This window comes from Amphiura filiformis, chromosome 15 (genome assembly GCF_039555335.1).
Source record: "Amphiura filiformis chromosome 15, Afil_fr2py, whole genome shotgun sequence".
In the NCBI taxonomy this organism is placed as follows: domain Eukaryota; kingdom Metazoa; phylum Echinodermata; class Ophiuroidea; order Amphilepidida; family Amphiuridae; genus Amphiura; species Amphiura filiformis.
Window position 1 is genome coordinate 23,069,677 of NC_092642.1, and position 20,034 is coordinate 23,089,710.

General features: G+C 39.6%; 1 protein-coding gene across 1 annotated transcript in view; it reads left to right on the forward strand.

The window, feature by feature from the left end:
• The window catches only part of LOC140171402 (COP9 signalosome complex subunit 4-like), a 43,911-nt gene that overhangs the window by 15,304 nt on the left and 8,573 nt on the right, over nt 1-20,034 (forward strand). Inside the window, exons 2-6 of the mRNA XM_072194652.1 lie at nt 15,084-15,163; nt 16,282-16,433; nt 17,034-17,137; nt 18,078-18,231; nt 19,813-19,963. Coding sequence (XP_072050753.1) covers nt 15,084-15,163; nt 16,282-16,433; nt 17,034-17,137; nt 18,078-18,231; nt 19,813-19,963 — 641 coding nt within the window. The remainder of the gene's footprint in view (nt 1-15,083; nt 15,164-16,281; nt 16,434-17,033; nt 17,138-18,077; nt 18,232-19,812; nt 19,964-20,034) is intronic.

Sequence of the window (20,034 nt, forward strand, 5' to 3'; positions counted from 1 at the left end):
TTGCGATATGTGTGGCTTATTATGCAATGTTTGTTTACACACAATTTCGACACAAATTTATTTTCGCTAAAGCACGCTAGTATTTTTGCGAAAAGCCTTGATTTATTCTGAAATCAAGAAAGAGTATGTCATGCATGTATATTGACCTTGATTCGAGTTCGCCCTTAAATCAAGAAAGGGGTAAGTATTGCATGTAAGTATGCCTTGATTCGAATATCGCCCTTAAATCAAGAAAGGGGTATAACTATTGCATGCACCCTAAAATCAAGTATATATTTTGTATGCGTGTACGTATGCCTTGATTCGTTACCGCCCTAAAATCAAGAAAGGGACGCGTCTTATTGTTACGCGCAAATTTGCGGCGTGCTATGCTGATGCAATATATGCGAGAAGCACCGGAACTTAATTTTGCTTAAATAAGCTCCTCAATTGTAGCTTTGACACACATGCTATGGGTGTGGCTTATAATCGCATTTATTTACACACGATTCTTATGCGATTGCGATTGATTTATTGTACACAGTTTGTACCGAATCCTACCGATGTAGGCCTATTTTCGCCAAAGCACGCAAATATTTTTAGCCAAAAAGCCTTGATTTATGCTCGAAATCAAGAAAGCGTCTGTCGTGCTTGTATATTTGCCTTAAAATCCTAAAATCAATAGGAGTATGTCTGCAAGTATGTATGCGTTATTACGCGCAAATTTGCGGCGTGCTATGCAGATGCGATATGTGAGATGCACACCGAATCTTAATTTTTGCTTTATTTATAAGCTTGCACAAATAATTTATTTGCTATACAGAGTTTACGCACACAAAACACTGTAGAGCCTCAATATGCTTGCTGAACAGGATGCACTGTAGAGCTTCGATTTTCATTTAAATATGTTTGCCGAACAGACATGAGAAACACGGTCACATGACTGTTTTAGCCCTGATTTATTTATTTTAGCGTGTATGCTATACACTGATGCACTGTCATGTGAATAGCCCTGAAATAACTTTTAGCTTGTTTACAGATGTACTGTATTTCTATAAGCTTATTTGCTATACACATGTACATGTACCGATTGCTGTACAGCCCTGATTGATATCACAGAAAAGCTTGCAATACAGTATACACACACAGGCGTATTGCACTGTGCGTTGTCACTTTCGACACTGCACTGCTCTATAAATAGAACCTTGTTTATTTGCCATAAATCTACGCCAATTTGCGACTTTCACGGCAATACCTGTTCTATTTTATGACAATGGTTCAACTTATGAACCTTATAGCATGTCATAAACCTTTGTTCAACTTAAAACATTTATCATTTGTTCTACTTAATGTAGGGTCTTTACCAAAACTTCGCCCTGACGAACGAACTCTTGGCCTATTTGAGACAGATCGATCCCTACTTTGCAGAATGTAACCTGGGATTCGTTGAACATACGCACCAAACACAGTTTTCACTTACAAACCAATTCTTTAATATCTCTTTAATACTCGTTGATAATTCACAATACTGTTAGATATCTATTTAGTCTGATTTTAGTGATTTAGTGTATTCAGTGGTAGAACAAATTGTAATTACCACGGGTAACTTTCCGCCATTTTGTCTGTCTGATTGTTTACACGACTTCTGCGCAAGTCCAGAGAAAAGCTAAATTTAGATCGCTTACTGAATTTAGGGCGCACCTCACTAAAATGCTTAAAAGCCTAAATTGGCACCAACATAGTTCCATATATGGCACTTGTCTTATTAGCTGCTCCAGCGCCTGACATTAAGCGTGCAGGCGCATTAAACACTCAAAAGTCATGCAATCAAAAATAATATAACAGAAGAAACTGTGATGCGGCAGTAAACTCACATAAAAACAGTGCACCAGCAGTGTTCATCCAGCAAAGTATCATTTCCAAACATTATATACATACGTACCCTAGCTCCGTATATGGCACCTGCCTTACTGGTACTCCAGCAGTGTCAATCAGTTCAAGGAGCTAGTATGAGGCCTTTACATACACAGTGTTACCTTTATGTCGAACCGGCATGTGTGGCATCATGTTATGCTGGCTTGAAGAACGCTGGATAACAATATAATACAGTACAGTTAAAAAATCTAAAAAACACAAGCTCACCTGGCTTGTGCTAACACTTGAATACGGTGGTGGAAGCTTTATATTTATCCCTATCGGGCATGAGGGCCAGTAGGGCGTTCCACCGCCTAATGTGCATAAGATGGCATGTTGTTGACACCGTCCTCTCAATGGTATTCCAGTCTTCCTTGGAGATTGCCATAGATGTGATGAAGGGTGCTTGTTGAGGGTTTAGCATGAGCATAGCCCGGGTGCTCTCAGACTTCCATGCAGTCGCGATCTCCTCTTCCAGTACAGTGTCCTTTGTGATCTCTGTCATGCTTGCCAGGAGGTTGTTACGTAGATCATCGGAGACTCTGCACGATGCTAAGAAGTGGGCTCGATCTTCAGGCTTCTTATTACACACTTTGCACGTAGGGTCAACTGCATTTTGGTTGAATTGGGCCAGGTTACCTTGTAGCGTGTATGTGCCAGTAAGCAGTTTGGCACGCGTTTTGGCTCGCTTGACCAGCTTCGTATTCCCGAGGGAAGACTGCCATACCGGATGGGGTTCACCAGGAGTTACTTTCTCTGGGGGCAGGTACTTCAGTGATGTTTTGCTTCCCATTTCTGCATAGCTTCTCAGCTTCCAGGTTTCGAGGACAGCTTCTTTCACAGTCTCCTTCCATTGGATCTTAGTTGGGGTGCTTAGAAGAAGTTGACCAAGGGTAGGCAGATGATATAACTCAAGTAAGGCTGCCATTTCACACACCCAAGAGTTGGTTCTCCCTAGAGCGTGCTGCCTGGTGATGATAGCGTGGGTATACGATTCTGCATCCTTGACAGCATTCCACAACAAGGCTAATTTGATCTTATGTATTCTGTAGCATATAGGCAGACAACCAAGCAGTATCAGAGCTCCTACGTTGGAGGTCCTGTCAGGAAGACCTTGCAGCATCTTGACCGCATGATGGTGGAAATTCTCAAGACTTCTTGTGTGTAGTTTTTCCTTCAGCCATAGTTCGGTTCCATATGTTAGCCTAGGTACGACATAAAGGTTGTAAATACGAGCTCCCACTGTTGGATTCAGACCACCATTTCCATGCAAGTTAGTGCTGAGAAGGCTGTATAGACACTTCCGAGCTGAATTGATGTTGGTCTCCAAGCGTGTCTTATTCAAGCCAGAAGTGGTGCCATGGATGATGCCAAGATGGACTGCATCCTCCGTCACCTGCAGGGGTGCATCTTCAAGAACCAGTTGTTGGGTCTGACCACTGGCGCTCTTCCGGTGGTAATAGAGCAGAGCACTCTTGCTGGTGTTGATGGCGTATCTGTTGTGGTGTGTGTACTCTTCCACAATATCCAGCAGTTGTTGTGTGCCTTCTTCGTCTTTATAGAACCACATCATCCGCAACTGTAGGGCATGATGCCGGAGTGGAGCCGACTCTCAGGCTGGCAGCTGACCTTTCCAGGGAGAGTAGCAGGTCGTTGATAAAGATCTTGTACGCTAGGGGTGACCCTTTGCCCCCTTGCCTCACACCTTGCCTGATAGGGAAACCTTCAGAAGTTCTGCCTTCCCATCCCACGGTAGCAGTGTTGTTCTTGCTCCATTGATGCAAAACAGTCCATAGATCTTTGGGGATTCCTAGAAGTGCCATCTTCCTGAGTAGCCCATCTTGCCATACCACATCGAATGCCTTTTCTGCATCAAGAAGTGTCATGATGGTTGGAGTCCTGGGCAGGTTCCTTTGCACAGCTTCATTGATAACCAGAGACGCTGACAAGATGGATACAGATGCTGTAAATCCGAACTGCAGTCTCGATTGCTGGTTCTCGAAGAAGGTCTCAATTCTTTTGGTGATGATATCTTCAAAGACTTTCCCCAGGGTAGATGTGATGGTAATACCTCTGTACTTACTGGGGTCGTCTTTGGAGCCTTTCTTCTTCCAAATTGGCTTGATACATCCTGTGAGAAACGCACAAGGGACATGCTGTTGTTGGATAATGTTGTTGAACAGCTTGGTGACATATGGTAGCACGGCGTCCTTCGCGTAGATCAGGTGTTCACCTGAGATGTCGTCTACGTCGGGTGCCTTTCCTTTCTTAAGAGCTGAGAGGGCAGAGTGAGTTTCTTTCATAGTGATGACAGTTGGTGTCTCATCCAGGATTGGTTTGGGAGAGTGTAGTAGTATTGCCACATCAGCCTCTACCTTCTTCCGATGCTCATCGTCAAATGAGGTAGCCACTTTGGGTTTAGCTAGGTCATTGAAGTAGGAGGCAAAACCTGCACACACTTCATCTGGACCTTCGTGCAGAACACCTTGGTACCTTAGTGATGGTGTGTTAACTTCACTACTTCTTCTTTGTTTGTTGACCAGCCGGTGAAAGAGCTTGGGATCAGCACAGTTGGTCGCCATCAGCTGTTCGTGCAGGTCAGCATCCTTAATGGCCTTGTCTTTCCTCACCTGGGATCTCAGCTGTTTCTTCGCTATCCTAAGTGCCTTGGAGGATGAGTGGTGTCTTCCTGGCCGTCCTGCCACTTTCCATAGATGAAACACTTTTTGCTTTTTTCCTGCAGGTGAACGGCAGCAGGGGATATCTTCACCATGTTGCTAGCAGAAGGTTTGCTGACAGGAACGTGTTTGGCCGATGCAGCTTTAAGAGAGCGGTGAAGCTCAGCAACAGCATTCTCAATCCCGAATTGACTAGCCATATCAACATCTGACGGCAGGGTGGATTCAACCTCATCATTGTAGGCAATGAGGTCTCCTTTTGCCCACTTGATGATGCTTCTCTTCACGGTACGTTGCTTCCTGCCTCTTTTATTGGCAGTACACCTGTTAATTTGGCAGGAAACTGGCACATGGTCCGAGGTATTGAGAGGTGCCACGCTGTCATCTAGCTGGAGCACTCTGATGTTGACAAGTTGATTGGTTTTTGTACCTGACTGTAGTATGTAGTCAATGGCAGATTGGTCAATTCCGTTGGAGTGGTAGCTCGTGGGATCAGAGGGATAGTTGGCAGATAAGCGGATATTCTTGTTGTTGCAGAATTCCATCATGATCCTGTCATGGCTATTGGGTGGGGTTCTGTGCAGCGAGGCATTGAAGTCGCCACAGATGATGATGTCGTGGGTACTCTGGAAACTCTCTGTCAGGCTTTCCAACTGCTCTAGATGATCTCTAAGTGCATCCTCAGAGTTGTTCCTTCCCCTAGATGGCATGTACACATTGACAATACATAGTTTGGTCTCTTTGCCGTGGATTGTTATACAGCAGATCCTGGAGTTCTGAGTTTCAATAGCCTGAACTTTATAGTTGATCATGGGTTTATTATTCCAGATGAAGGCTGTACCTTTTTCCCCTCTTGTCCTGTGGGTAGGGAGAGTTTGGTCAACGGTGTCAAAGCAGACGGCATGATATGATATATCTCCAAGTTGCTCAAGCTCCCTATTTACTTCATAGTCATGTAGCCAGTGTTCTTGTATGGCCACAATGTCGAACTTGATCACCAATTTCTGAAGGACATGGTAGTTGGACTTAAAACCCCTCATATTGTAAGTTGCTAAAGTGAGGGGGGAACTGCGCAAAACTTCTCTTACCGTGTTTTGCAGTGGTAGTGCCGGGCCCAGCGTGGATTGGAAGGTGTACCGGTAATACCGGGGTGTAATAATAATAAATAATTATTATATTAAATGTGCTGCGACTGAAAATTGGTACTCATATGTTTTTTATTTTTTTTATTTTATTTTACTTATTTTATTTTATGTTATTTTTATATTAGGGCCTATTATTATTATTATTATTATTATTATTATTATTATTATTATTATTATTATTAGTGTTGTTATTATTATTATTAGAATTATTAGAATTATGTCACCTTACTAGTACTTTAAATATATATATATATATATAATTTAGTGTTAAATTAATTATGGCCTATATAATATTGATATGGCCAAAAATTTGATGGCTTATAATCTTATAATTTTATCCCATCTTTATGTTGCAATTAAAGTCGGTTAAAATATAATAAGTTTGAGACATTCAAAACTTACAGTCCTAAACATATTAAATCAGATAAGATCTTCTTTGATATATAATGAAACTAAAGGAAAAAATATTTGGCAAATTTCTCAAAGACAAATGTGCACAACTAGCAAAACAAACGGCTAGCAGCAGCTTTGCGACATTGCTTTATGTAATTAACTCTAAGACAGTGGAAGCCTTCAAAGTCAACACAACAAAGCATTTCTCAAGTCACTAAATCTTCACGCGAGTCACAAGGTCATTTCCGTTGGTGTGATATGCACACTTGTGCACCTTAATTACCGACTTAACCAAAAGAAGAAGAAGAAGAAGAAGAAGCTTTGCTGACTTTCGCCCCTTTCTTCACCGCGAGTATTCGCCCCCTTTCACCGCGAGTATTAGCTGCCACTTACGCGAAAGCGCCGGGTGTGACATGGGTTTAATGGTAGCCTACGGTGACCAGACAGTAGCACGCAATTGTCCCAGAACACACCCGTACGGTCGTACCGGATCGATTGCTTGACAAGTCTCCGGGCCCCGCGGCAGATGCCTGTGTGACTCCTTCAACCCATTATGTTATGAATGACTTACGCGAAAGCGCCGGGTAGATGTGGGTTAAATCAATGGTACCGTGACCAACTTCACGCAAAAGTGCTATAGACCAAGTAAGATCGATTGCACGTAGGCCTATGCTCTCAATTTTAAAGACCGAATAAGAGATCTAGGCCTACTGTTTTCTACTTGCGACGTAGGTCTGTGATTTTGTTTGCAAAACTGGTAGCTACTGGTTAAAGCCTATTAATATGATTTCGGTCGAATTTTAATTTGGTTATCAAATTCATATTTTTAATATCACATCTTCATATACAAAGATATTTATTTACGAACAAAATGTTACGATTGCACTGTGCATTGAGAAATATTACAATTACATCCATATTCTTTGCCAATTAATATCAAATATTATTAGTCGGGAAAGTTTTCTGTTCATTTTAAGCTAAAGTAATGACTGACTTCTATAGTAAACACCGCACCTGTTATTATCGAACCCCAACGGTTTTAGCTTGTATTAATTGTTTGTGATATTTTAAGCGTTTTAGAATTTCAAAATATTCCCACACGGTTGACCATGTTGACAACGGAAATGTACTGAGTCTGAATTTAGAGACTGCACGGCGCTCACCATCTGAGGAAAATACTACATTACTCATATTTATTTACGGGAAAAAATGCTATCCGATTCTGCATTAATGATTGACATTTATATGTTCATGATCCTCTTTTTTTCCCTTAATTTCTGCAACTTGCCTGTCAATCATGGACTCATTATGATGATTGCTGTATTATATAAAACCATGGTACATCTTACCCGGTATCTTAATCCGCTTAATATGCCGACAATTTTAAGACAGGATGTTTGAACTCGAAGATGTCAATAATGAAATAGATAATAAAGATCTTTGTAAAGGAGATGACTTTCTTTCTTTATTTTCTTTTCTTTTTTATTTTATTTTTCGTTTAATGTGCAATTCAACTTAAACTTTGTATGCATGTAATTTAATTTTAAATCGGCAATCTAAACTTTAATTTTTTTTTTGTATAGAATTTCACTTGCTCATTTTATGAAATTAGGTTTAATTATACTTGTATAGAATTTAATTTGAACTTATATGCATGTAATTTTATTTTCTATCATAATGTAATTAAAATTTAAAATAAACATTTATTTGTCTTCTCCAATTGTAATATCCAGTCTGTAGTTATATTTGGTAATGGCTTGAAGTTGAGTTTTGGCTATATCTATTATTATTATTAGTGTTATTATTATTATTATTATCATTATCATTATCATTATCATTATTATTATTATTATTATTATTTTATTATTATTATTATTATTATTATTATTATTATTATTATTATTATTATTATTATTATTATTATTATTATTATTATTATTATTATTATTATTATTATTATTATTATTATTATTATTATTATTATTATTATTATTATTATTATTATTATTATTATTATTATTATTATGTTAATAATTGAATGTTATTGCTGCTACATGTATTATTATTATATATATTAAACCAGAGAAGATGAGCATCTTCTCTGATTAAACTCATTGCTGGTATTATTACTATTTATCATTATTATTATTTCTATCATTAAATTCTAATTATTTCATTATTTTGGGTAAGCCTGCTGCCAAAATATTTCGCTTAAAATGGCTATTGTGATTATATGTGTACTGAGAAAACAAATGGTTCCTCTATTTTATTATAAATGTAATGATATCCTTTCTTGCCTTCCCGGGTTTATCATTACTTTAGTGCATACCCGACGGCCCCAGTACTATAACATACTATGCCGCACCGCCGCGGCGGGAGTTCAAGCAATCGATCGTGCATCAATCAACAGCAGCACATTACCCGCGGTATAAAAAGGGGGCGAAATAGAAAGGGGGCGAAAGTGCACGGGTCCGAAATTGAAAGGGTGCGAACCGTCCAGCATTCATTAGAAGCAATCCAGAGGAAAGCTGCCCGGTTTTGCCTCAACAACTACAAACAAAGGGATAGTGTCACTCAGATGATAGAGGAGCTGAAGACTGAAGTGGGAGACATTAGAACACAGGAGGAAAGAAACAAGAATCAAGGCTGATAGCATCATTCAACTCACAAAGACCACCAGGGCTAACAGAAGGGGATCACAGAAGATCTACCGGCCGCATGTAAAGAAAGACGTCCACAGATACAGCTTCATTCCCAGAACAATTACAGACTGGAACCAGTTGGGGTCAAAAGTAGGACCTCAAGCAGCTACATGTATAAGTAATTAATTTATTCTTCCATGATTACGAGAGACACACACGGCACATTGACCACCCAAATCTTCAAAGAATGTTGGAGAAGATGCAGCTTGACTGTGATTCCGACTGAACCTGAACCAGAACCAGAACCAGAAACAAAAGAAACTTCTAGATTCTAATCTGTAAATCTCGCGTAAAGCCGTAACATATGATAAGCGATGACGTCGCAAGGTGGTATGCTGTACGGTGTACTGGCGTCAGCTGAATTCAAGTACGGTTAGAGGACACAGGCATGGACAATTACAATCTGTGACTGTGTAATTATTAATAATCTAAGCCTAGGTTGCCCCGGGGTGCCGGGTGTTGCCATAAGTTTTCAGTCTGACATTCACATTGTGACATTGTCATTCTCTCGGTCGGGCTGACGTCACAAAGGGGAAATAGCTTTTTAAAACCAGTGTACACATGTGCAGATCCCCTTTCTCGAGCTCGAGCTGGTTGCTATGCGCGCGCTTGTGCAAAGGGGACGTAGGGGACAATGTTCCCGCATGTCCGACCGAGTTAATGTCCACCAGGCACTGTATCCTGTATGGGAAATCCCGCCTTTTTGTTCAGGCGCACCGCTGATATAGTAGGTATGACAGGCAAACCTTAAATCGGCCAAAGTCGCCTAGAACAATAGAAATTTAAAAGAACATAGGTCAAGGAAACCTACATTGTACATAAATATGTTGTCTATACTTCACTTGACCCAAAATAATATATGATTTTTTTTTTTGTTTTTACTTTTTTACATGGAATTTTAGAGGATTTTGATAGCAGTTCCACCACAGCGGGAAAAAGTGGGCAATATGGGAAGCTCCTTGCCGGGAAATTCGTACATCTCGCGGGAAACAAGAGCTATGGAAAAAAAAATCAAAAAAAATCAAAAAAAGAGAAAAAAAAAGAGAAAAAAAAAGTTGTCCAAATATTTCTTTTAAAAATATACCCTTTTTTCACCACTGTAGTGTAGCACTGGACGCTCAGTTTAAGGTTGGTCTGAACCCTGGAATTATGGAAACTTTCGGGCCTCATAACTGCTAAATTGTTCTAGTCTAAAGTATATTACATACTAGATTTCGCGGTTCTCGAGTTGGGCGCTTCTCGTGATAGGCCTATTTCTAATTACCCAAACCCGTTACCCGTATTAATACCTGCCCTGACTTTTTAAACTACTATGAAATGCGTCTCTCAATGATCAAGACCCAACTTGACACAACTTAATCAACTCTGTTTGTTTTATCGGTGTGGTGCTTACTTCGGTAGTTCGGTAGGCCTACCCATAATCTGGAAACCCATCATTTGCCTCTTCCAAGCAAGAAACCGAAATTAGTATCTGGACGTGGATATAGGCCGTTACTAAAGTAATGAAATCAATCGCGAGAAACGTGAACGCATAAACGGTTATAGGCCTTACCACAACGGATAATTTTTATGTTAACCATTCTGGAGGATTCCAGAAATAGTCATGTTCTGCTGAAATATTCATGTTCTGCTGAAATAGGCCTATATGCACGTGTTTGGTGTGTGCACGTGTTCGGTATTGAAATATGTGTTGAAAATGTTAACCATTCTGGAGGATTCCGGAAATAGTCATGTTCTGCTGAAATAGGCCTATGCACGTGTTTGGTGCAAAAAGTCGAGTCGCACGTTCCTCAAACTTGGTGGGTGGGTGCATCTTGACCCGAGACAAAACCAGTTTGTATTGGTTAGTGGGTCAAGGACACTGAGGTCATCTAGAGGTCATCTGAGGTCAAATTAGTAAAAACTGTAGTATGTGCATGAAACTTAGTGGGTAAAGTCAACATCTAAAGCCAAATTTTTGGAAGGCCATTTCGAGGTCACCAGGGGTCATCTGAGGTCAAATTAGTAAAAACTGTCGTATTGGCATGAAACTTTGTGGGTACAGTCAACATTTAAAACCAAATTTTTGAAAGGTCATTTCGGGGTCACCAGGGGTCATCTGAGGTCAAATTAGTAAAAACTCATATGGGCATGAAACTTGGTGGGTACAGTCAACATTTTAAGCCAAATTTTTGGAAGGTCATTTCGAGGTCACCAGGGGTCATCTGAGGTCAAATTAGTAACAACTGTCAGATGGGCATGAAACAGTCAACGTTTTATAAAGCCAAATTTTTGGAAGGTCATTTCGAGGCCACCAGGGGTCATCTGAGGTCAAATTAGTAAAAACTGTCGGATAGGCATGAAACTTGGTGGGTACAGTCAACATTTAGAGCCCAATTTTTGGAAGGTCATTTCAGGGTCACCAGGGGTCATCTGAGGTCAAATTAGTCAAAACAGTCAACCATAGACCCTGCTATGCTATGAGTCAACATTTAAAGCCTAATTTTTGGAAGGTCATTTCAGGGTCACCAGGGGTCATCTGAGGTCAAATTAGTAAAAACTGTTGTATAGGCTTGAAACTTGGTGCGTACAGTCAACATTTAAAGCCAAATTTTCGAAGGTCATTTCGAGGCCACCAGGGGTCATCTGAGGTCAAATTAGTAAAAACTGTTGCATGGGCATGACACTTGGTGGGTACAGTCACCATCAGCCAGATAATCGTGCCCAGCCGATAACCGCCAAATTCATTTTCTTCTACCAAAAGTAATCGCAAAAAGCCGGGCGGATCGCAGTAAGCAGGCGAGACTCGTGGTTCGAGAACCGCCTTGTTCAAAAATCTTCAGCTTCGGAGGGGCACATCCCCTCAGATACCCCTAAGCGCTAAGCTAAGCGACGCGATGGCTGCTTTGCAGCCATATGCTTCGCGGGAAGTCGGACCTACCTTGCCGGAAAAAAAAACAAATTTCAGGCCGTGAGTTCCACATAGAAAAGCTGCTATCATGATAAGGTCTAAAAAAAATTGTTTGATTGGCGTAACCCGACCTACCCTAAAATTAGGCCCGACCCTAACTTTTTTAATTTTATTTTTTGTGAAAAAAATAAAAAATAAATAAATAAATTTTTAAAAAAAAGAAGAAAAAACGCACAGAAATATGCCACTTTTTTGCGCGTCAAGAGATCGCCTGAACTATATATTTACATAGAAGTGAGTATTTCATTATTTTCATAACCAACTTTATTATTACACCTTGGATAATATGAAAAAAAAATGAAATATTGTTAATTTTTTTAGTTTCATGACATTTTGTCTTAAATTGTAACGGTTGTAACATTGATGCACGTTACAACCGTTATGACATTGTAACCCATCTCCTAGCCATGGTATGGATCAAACGGTGCCTGCACCTGGTTTATTATGAAGCAATCAATGGTGTTAACCTAAGAAAACCATACATAGTCAATTTTTCAACGCTCAGTCTTTTCTTCATTTTTCATCCTCTTGTGCGTCAAGAACTGTCAATACAACAAATATGTTACAACCGTTTCCCCATAGGGTTTACATGGACAAATTTGTCAAAATTGAGGTAGGATATTGAATTTTTGCTCGCTATCTCCTTACTCATGAAGATTAACAATGGCCATAATTAAAATCTAAAAGTAAATTTTAAAAAAAGATTAGGGCAAAATAACCAAAAGGGGGTCTCATTACTGTGGAAACACCCAAGCGTTTGCCATGTTGGAGAACCTCGTTTTGGTAGCAAGATGATGGTTCTGTGCAAGGGTGAATACTGACATACCAAAGGCAGTTACACTAAGTTACAGGAACTTAGAAGCGCTGATTTCCATCCGAGATGATCCGGAGTGAGATGAATAATATAAATGTGATGGCATCACTGATCACAAGATTTTGCAGATTATAGAGGCTCAACCTGTGAAGCACTACGTACGATCATGACAAATGAATGAGTGAATGAATGAATAAATCAGCCACTAAATTTCGCAAATTAATTGAGTACCGGTAAATAACCAAAATAGGCCAATATAAATAAAAGAACAAAATGCATTCGAATGGATGAATGAATGAATGAATGAATCAACATAATTTATATCATTTTAATATCAATCAATCATTTTAAAAACAAATAAATGAATACTAAATAAATAAATCAACATATCAATATCATTATCAATCAATCAAAAAATGAATGAACAATAAATGAATAAACAAATAGATAAATATTATCTAATTAATTAGATAATTAATATTTGTTTGTTTGTTTGTTCATTCTTTAGCTCGACCACTTCGGTGCTGTTGGTGCCGTTTGGCTCTGCTCACTCCAATTAGGCGGATAGAGTTAGCAAAGTTGAAAAATGAAAGCGAGACCAAAGATGTAAATTACATCCAAAGATGTATTCACAACAGAATGTATCAGTAATTTTAGAAAGAAAAGTGCAAATTTTTCTGTACAAATAATTTTGACATACGATTGCTTTATTTAAACGGTCACTGTGTGTGAGTCACACATGGTCCTGATGGGACCAAGCTCAAACAAAATGCTCAAACAAAAAGTCTAAAAGGCTAAAAAGCTTAGATATAAGCATGCTGGCCTATATTGTCTTTGTCAAAAGACTAACTATCGATCGAGGGGGGTAAGCGGCAAGCCTCGCGAGCGAGTTGGTTTCCAAGAGTGTGTGGTTCCCAGTAATTTCGAGCTGGCCTATAGAATCATGTATATGAAGAGCTTATTTCCAAACCATGTTGAGTCCACAACTGCATATTTCTCATTTACTTGTGTAATACAAACTCACTTTGACAATAGAAAGCAAATTTATACTTCTACGCTACTCAAATTTGGTACACTCACCGGAGCGCTTTCACCGGGTCAACCGGCGTCTTCAGCGGATGTTATTGCTCTGAAAATTGTTGTTGCTAGTGATGTAGTACTAGGACACCTCCGATGACGTCACAGATGTTGATGACGCCAAACTTAAAGATGTTATGCCGCCTTTGGTTCGGGGTCAGGAGTTTGTCCCAGACAGGGACGATGTCCAACCCTTTGTCACGGTTCAGTCTGGGTCTTCTAGTTCTGATATGGATTGCTTCCAAGATCCTGCGAGGGAAGTCCTTGGACTCCCTTTCTAACACTTTTACGTTCTCCAAGTCAATCTGGTGTCCTTCCTTGATCGCTGACTTGGAACTGGCCGCTTTGGATTTATGTTCTGTTAGCCTCTTTTCGAGCTTGCGTCCAAACTCGCCAATGTATAGGGAGTCACAGTCTTTGCAAGGGATGCTGTACACAACACCAGATTGCTTTTCTTGTTCAGTTTTGTCCTTTGGGGAGACAAGCGATCTCATGCATAGTATTCTGAGGTTTAAAGCTGATTCCTTTTACAAATTAAGCGTATTGCTAGCATTCCAGCTGCTTTTATTTTACACATGGTCCAATGCACATGCTTGACATCACACACGTATACACCATGCTAACTTTGTAAAAGCAACTCTGAATAATACTTTAACACCTGCAGAGTTAAAAAGCCCTCGCGCAGCCGTTCGAAAGTCCTTCCACGTAAGCGCTCCGGTGAGTGTACCAAATTTGAGTAGCGTAGAAGTATAAATTTGCTTTCTATTTACGTTTACCGCTACGTATGAATATACATCATTATATTACTTTGACAAGTTTGACATACAACAATGAGTAGTACCATCAACAAGCCATTATTTACCACAACAATGCTGCTTACAATATGCAGACTATTGTTCTCATTTGGGAAACAAAGGCCTCACACAGTATTGTTACTGTGCATCCATTCACTGTTTGCCATGTAATGGTGCATCCAACTGAAATTACTATTACCTATAGAGGCCCTGCATGCTTTTATCGATTGGCTCCAAACAAAAGGTTTAAACCGATGTCCTTCACGGCGCAGTGCAGTCCATTCAATCAAATGTTGTCATCAACCTTTTTGATCACAGTGCATTTGTTATGTGTGTGAGACAAACTGTTGCGGTAGATTGTAATCATGCTTTTGTTGATATATTTGAGAAGTCCGCCATATTTACAGTATGATACATGTCGTCATGTGCACAACCTATATAGCATCACAACCCATTGCAATATCGCACAGGTAAATCAGAAACATGTGTTTGTGGACTTCACATGGTTTGGAAACAAGCTCTTCATATTATGGAAAGAAAAGTGAGAATCAGATTTGAAGATAACCCAAATGTAGGGACAGTACTAATCAGTTATTCAATCCCCTAAAATTTGACTTTTTTTATTCAATTCTTACAGATTCAGGAAGATTCTCAACAATGTACTGAAGCTGAAGGATGAAGCGCTCATTGAAGGGCTGTCTTCATTCATTGAAGCCAGTAAGTAAAGCTTTCTGAAGCTAAATAGAAAGCAATTAATTAAACTTCTACACTTTGGTACACTCACAGGAGCGCTTTCTCCGGGACAACCAATGTCTTTAGCGGATGTTATTGCTCTGAAGATTTGTTGTTGCTAGTGATGTTGTTGAGACACCTCAGATAACGTCACAGGCGTAGATGACATCAAACAAGAACATCAACTAAAACATCACTAGCAACGTCTCAACAACATCACGTCTCACGACATCACTAGCAACAACAGATCTTCAGAGCAGGATTTACCCATGCAATGAGAAAATGCCAGGAAGTAGCATTGTATTCCTGGCACCCGCTGAAGACACCGGTTGACCCGGTTAAAGTGCTTCGGTTAGTGTACCAAATACATGTATGACTAGCCTCAAACTATTTTGCTCTGCCTTTCTATTTTGGTTTAGCGCTATGTATACTGTAGATACATCATCATATTCTGAAGCTACTTTTCATGTTTTGCTTTTTGTGCCTTTTCTTGTTATTGAATTGAATCAGAATTAAACCCAGTCATATGATTCAAATGCTTATCATTCCCTTGAGTTGTCTTCATAGGATTTATGATTTCTGTGTCGCTTTAACAAATGTTCAAGGGAGAACTAAGCCAGGGGTTCTCAAACATGCCAGTGAATTATATTTTTTTTCTTGACATTTAAGTGCAGGTTTGTTTTTCATGAATTTTGTTAGGTCACACATATTGTTAGAAATACAAAAACACAAAGGAGATGACACCTGTGATTGCAGTCTCAGATCGCCTTTTTTTTAATATCAACATGTTAAAATAACAAAGTGAAACCCAGGCAAACTGACAGTATAATAAAGGAGAGAAAGAAATCAGAACTGTTCAGATTCGAACAAGCATGCACTCACAATTATATGTCATTGAGTTCACCACCAACATGTTTGGTAACAATTAGGGTATAATATTACTTATGCAAGTGTGTAAACTATAGATTGGATTATAGTCACCCAGGATTTACCCATGCAATGAGCAAAAACCAGGAAGTAGCATGTATTCCTGGCACCTATGAGAATCCCAAGTTTTAATTAATTAAGACATAAGTAACATTATTGTACCTGTTCCATTGCAGTGGTAAGAGAGAGTGTGAGCCTTGTGATCTCTAGACAGCTTCTGACAGATGTGTGTAGCAATGTAGCCAAACTACCAGACAATATAGCTGTGAGAGTGTCACGATTCTTATTAGACAAGGTTCATCCAAGAGTTGTCTCATTTGAAGAACAGGTATGTTACGAGTGTGGTATGCTAAATACCTTTGCTGCTTTCATTTGCATGCAGTCCAACCTCTGTGATCGGGCCCTCAATCATCCGGATACGGTATGGTACCTCTGTTATCCTGACGTGTTCAGCAAGCTGAATAATAATGTTGATATCTGGGTTTTAATTTGCAGCTTTATTTTGTCAAAAAGTGCAAGCTTACTTTGTAAGAGCACCCAGTCTGACAATACAATTTACCAAGTTTAAGTGATTTACCAGGTTGTTAAAGCACTGTAGGCCCTAAATACTTGCCATTGTCGCACCTTTCGACATCCAAAAATCATCACAATATACATTGTAAGCAAACTTCGGTTTGTTTGCAATCGAATGCCAGTGGGCAAATACACATTGTTTGTTCTACTCGCAGCATGGTATAGGTAGGTAATGTGCACTTTATTAGGGCCTCTAATTTGCTGCATTTATATTCACAACTCTTAGCATGGTATAAGAAGGTAATGTGCACAATATTATGCACAATTCAAAAACCAAAGCCTGAAGGATAAAGGTTTTTGTTATAATGTACACCCCTCTTTTTTCCTGAGATTTCTTTTGTTTGATTAATTACAGGTTGCTACTGTGAGACAACATCTGTCAGATATTTATGAAAGAGAACAAAACTGGCGAGAGGCAGCCAACATACTTGTGGGGATCCCACTGGAATCGGGACAAAAGTAAGTCAGTGCATGCTTTTATGCTTTAACAATTTGATTTTGCATACTATGTGTATGATGTGTCAGCCCTTAGTGACAAAAAACAAACAAACAGCACATTTATATACTCATCAAAAATGTCCAGAGTTTGTCTCTTAAAACTTCCATTGTGTTTTGTAACTCAACTTATCTCTACTTTGCAACAAGAAAGAGGACACAAATTCAAATATTATTGACATCGTTTATCACCTCTCAGAAGAGACTAATAGAGAACCATATGCTCCATGATCTTTAAGTTGTACTGCTTAGTGTGATGGTTTTTTTCAACCAGGCGAATATGTCTTGAAAGCAGTATTCTCTTACTTGGGGTTTCACTCGCTCACAACCTCAACTATTCTCTCAACCACACCTTCAACCATTCCATCAACCACGCCTTCAACCATTCTCTCAACCACACCTTCAACCATTCTGTCAACCACTCTCACAACTACTCCCTCAACCATGCTGAATCACTCTTTTAACTACTCACTCAATCGCTCCATCAACCACTCACTAAGCTACTCCCTCAACCATTCTCAATCACTCACTCAACCGCCTCCTCAACTGTTCTGTCAACCACTCCCTCAACTACTCCCTCAACCACTCTCAATCACTCTTTCAACCACCCACTCAATTACTCCGTCAACCACCCACTCGGCTACTCCCTCAACCACTCTCAATCACTCACTCAACCGCCTCCTCAACCATTCTGTTAACCACTCCCTCAACTACTCTCTCAACCACTCTCAATCAATCTTTCAACCACTCACTCATTCGCTCCGTCAACCACTCACTCAGCTACTCCCTCCATCACTCAATCCATTCTCAACTACTAACTTGCTTGTTGTCACCCCAAGCCCTGCATTCTGCTTAAGAAAACAAATTTTATTTTATCCTGACACATTTTCTCTTGCTCATACAGGCAGTACTCTGTTGATTATAAATTGGAAACCTATTTGAAGATAGCCAGGTTATACTTAGAAGATGATGATCCTGTCAAAGCAGAGGCGTATATCAAGAGAGCTTCACTATTACAGGCAGAGTCCAAAAATGAACAACTTCATATACACTATAAGGTATTTGAAAATATATAATATATAATGTATCATCCAACTTGTGCAGTGTGTCTCAAAATGGATAGTACTGGTATATACCACAACTTTGCATGAGTACAATAATGAATTCAATGTCAAATGGTTAGGGATGCACCAATGCACCCTAGATCTGAATCAACCAATCACCAAACAATTTGCTTTTTTAATCGGCTGATCGGATACCGGCCCTGATCAGTTCCATTATACAAATATTAACTGTCTATGAGTGTGATGGTCGAAATATAATCACGAGGTGAAAGATGGATTGTTCCATTCCACGAATGTAAGACAGCTAATATTTGTTTTATATCACTCGTACATAAATTCTATTACTAAAATACTACTTAAGGTCGGAAATACATTTTGTCATCAACATAACTCCATGTTTGGCTGTGATATACTTCACATTTTGGGGTCCACCCCATAACTAAATCGGCAAGTCTAAGAGTCAGCGCACAGCTTGGCGCAGTCACACTACGGCGCAGCACGATGATGGTAAAAACTATCACACGAAGAGGCTGATGGTAAAAATGATAAATGGCAATCAACCAATGGACTGTCTAGAATTTATGTATGAGTGATATAAACCAAAATAACACATCTGCACTCCTTTGATGCTCGTGGCCATCATGGAATGGCACTTTTCTGAATTTACTTCTCATCCTGTTTCCCAGTATCGTATTCAGCCTCATTAGCACACTGGCACACCGAGACAGTCATTTACAGGGCACCTATTAAAACGATGATTAGAAGGTACAATGTATATGCAGTAATAATTATCATAATCCAAAAGCAAGGTTTTAATGGTAATTATTTTGTTATGTGATTGAACCAACTTAAATTGTATAGGTGCATTCAAAAGAGGACACATAGACAGTTGTTACTTCTTCAAATTCTTTAGGGGTGCTTATTAATGGAGGGTGCTAATTATAGTCCAGTTGCTCTACGAAAAAGGCATAAAAATCAAACCACAAATCCCTCTAATTATCCCCTGCTGACCCTCTATTGATAGAGCTGTCAACACGGTGTTAAAAGTGTGCTAGCAGGTTCCATAATAACATTATTACATAACACGTTTCTATCTATGGGTTTTTCCACTGTGGTTTATCATAGGAGTTGGCTTGGCTAGCTGGGATCAGGGGTAGCGCTAGGTTGCTTTTTGGGGTCCCGGATCCACCAAAATATAGTTCGGACCCCCTGTTTTTAAATTTTCTGCAAGTTCAGGGGTCCCTGCAGACCCCCAGTTTTTTCAATCTAGCGCTATTGCAGACATACTATTTATGCTGCATTTGTGCAACTCGGACTCACCAAACTCTACTCTGGACCCCCTACTTTTTAATTTTCTGCAAGTTCGGGGGTCCCTGCGGACACTGGAGTGTTTAGTTCTAGCGCTACCCCTGGCTGGGATTGAAATTGATCAAAGGGGGTAAAAATAATTACCAGTAATTGGACCTGGGTTTATATCCTTTTTCATAGCAAAATCTAAGTGTGGGACATAGTTAATGAAATTGTGGGGCATATATAGTTAATGAGATTTAGCTGTCATGTTTTGTTTGTACACAGGTTTGCTATGCCAGAGTGTTGGATTACAGAAGAAAGTTTATTGAGGCAGCTCAGAGGTACAATGAGTTGTCATACCGTACCATCATAGCTGAGGAGGAGAGAATGACTGCTCTCAAACATGCATTACACTGTACTATATTAGCATCAGCAGGTAAGACCATGCACTAAAGTTTGTTTGGCTTATATAAGGCGGAAATTATTTGGCTTTTGTTACTGTGCATC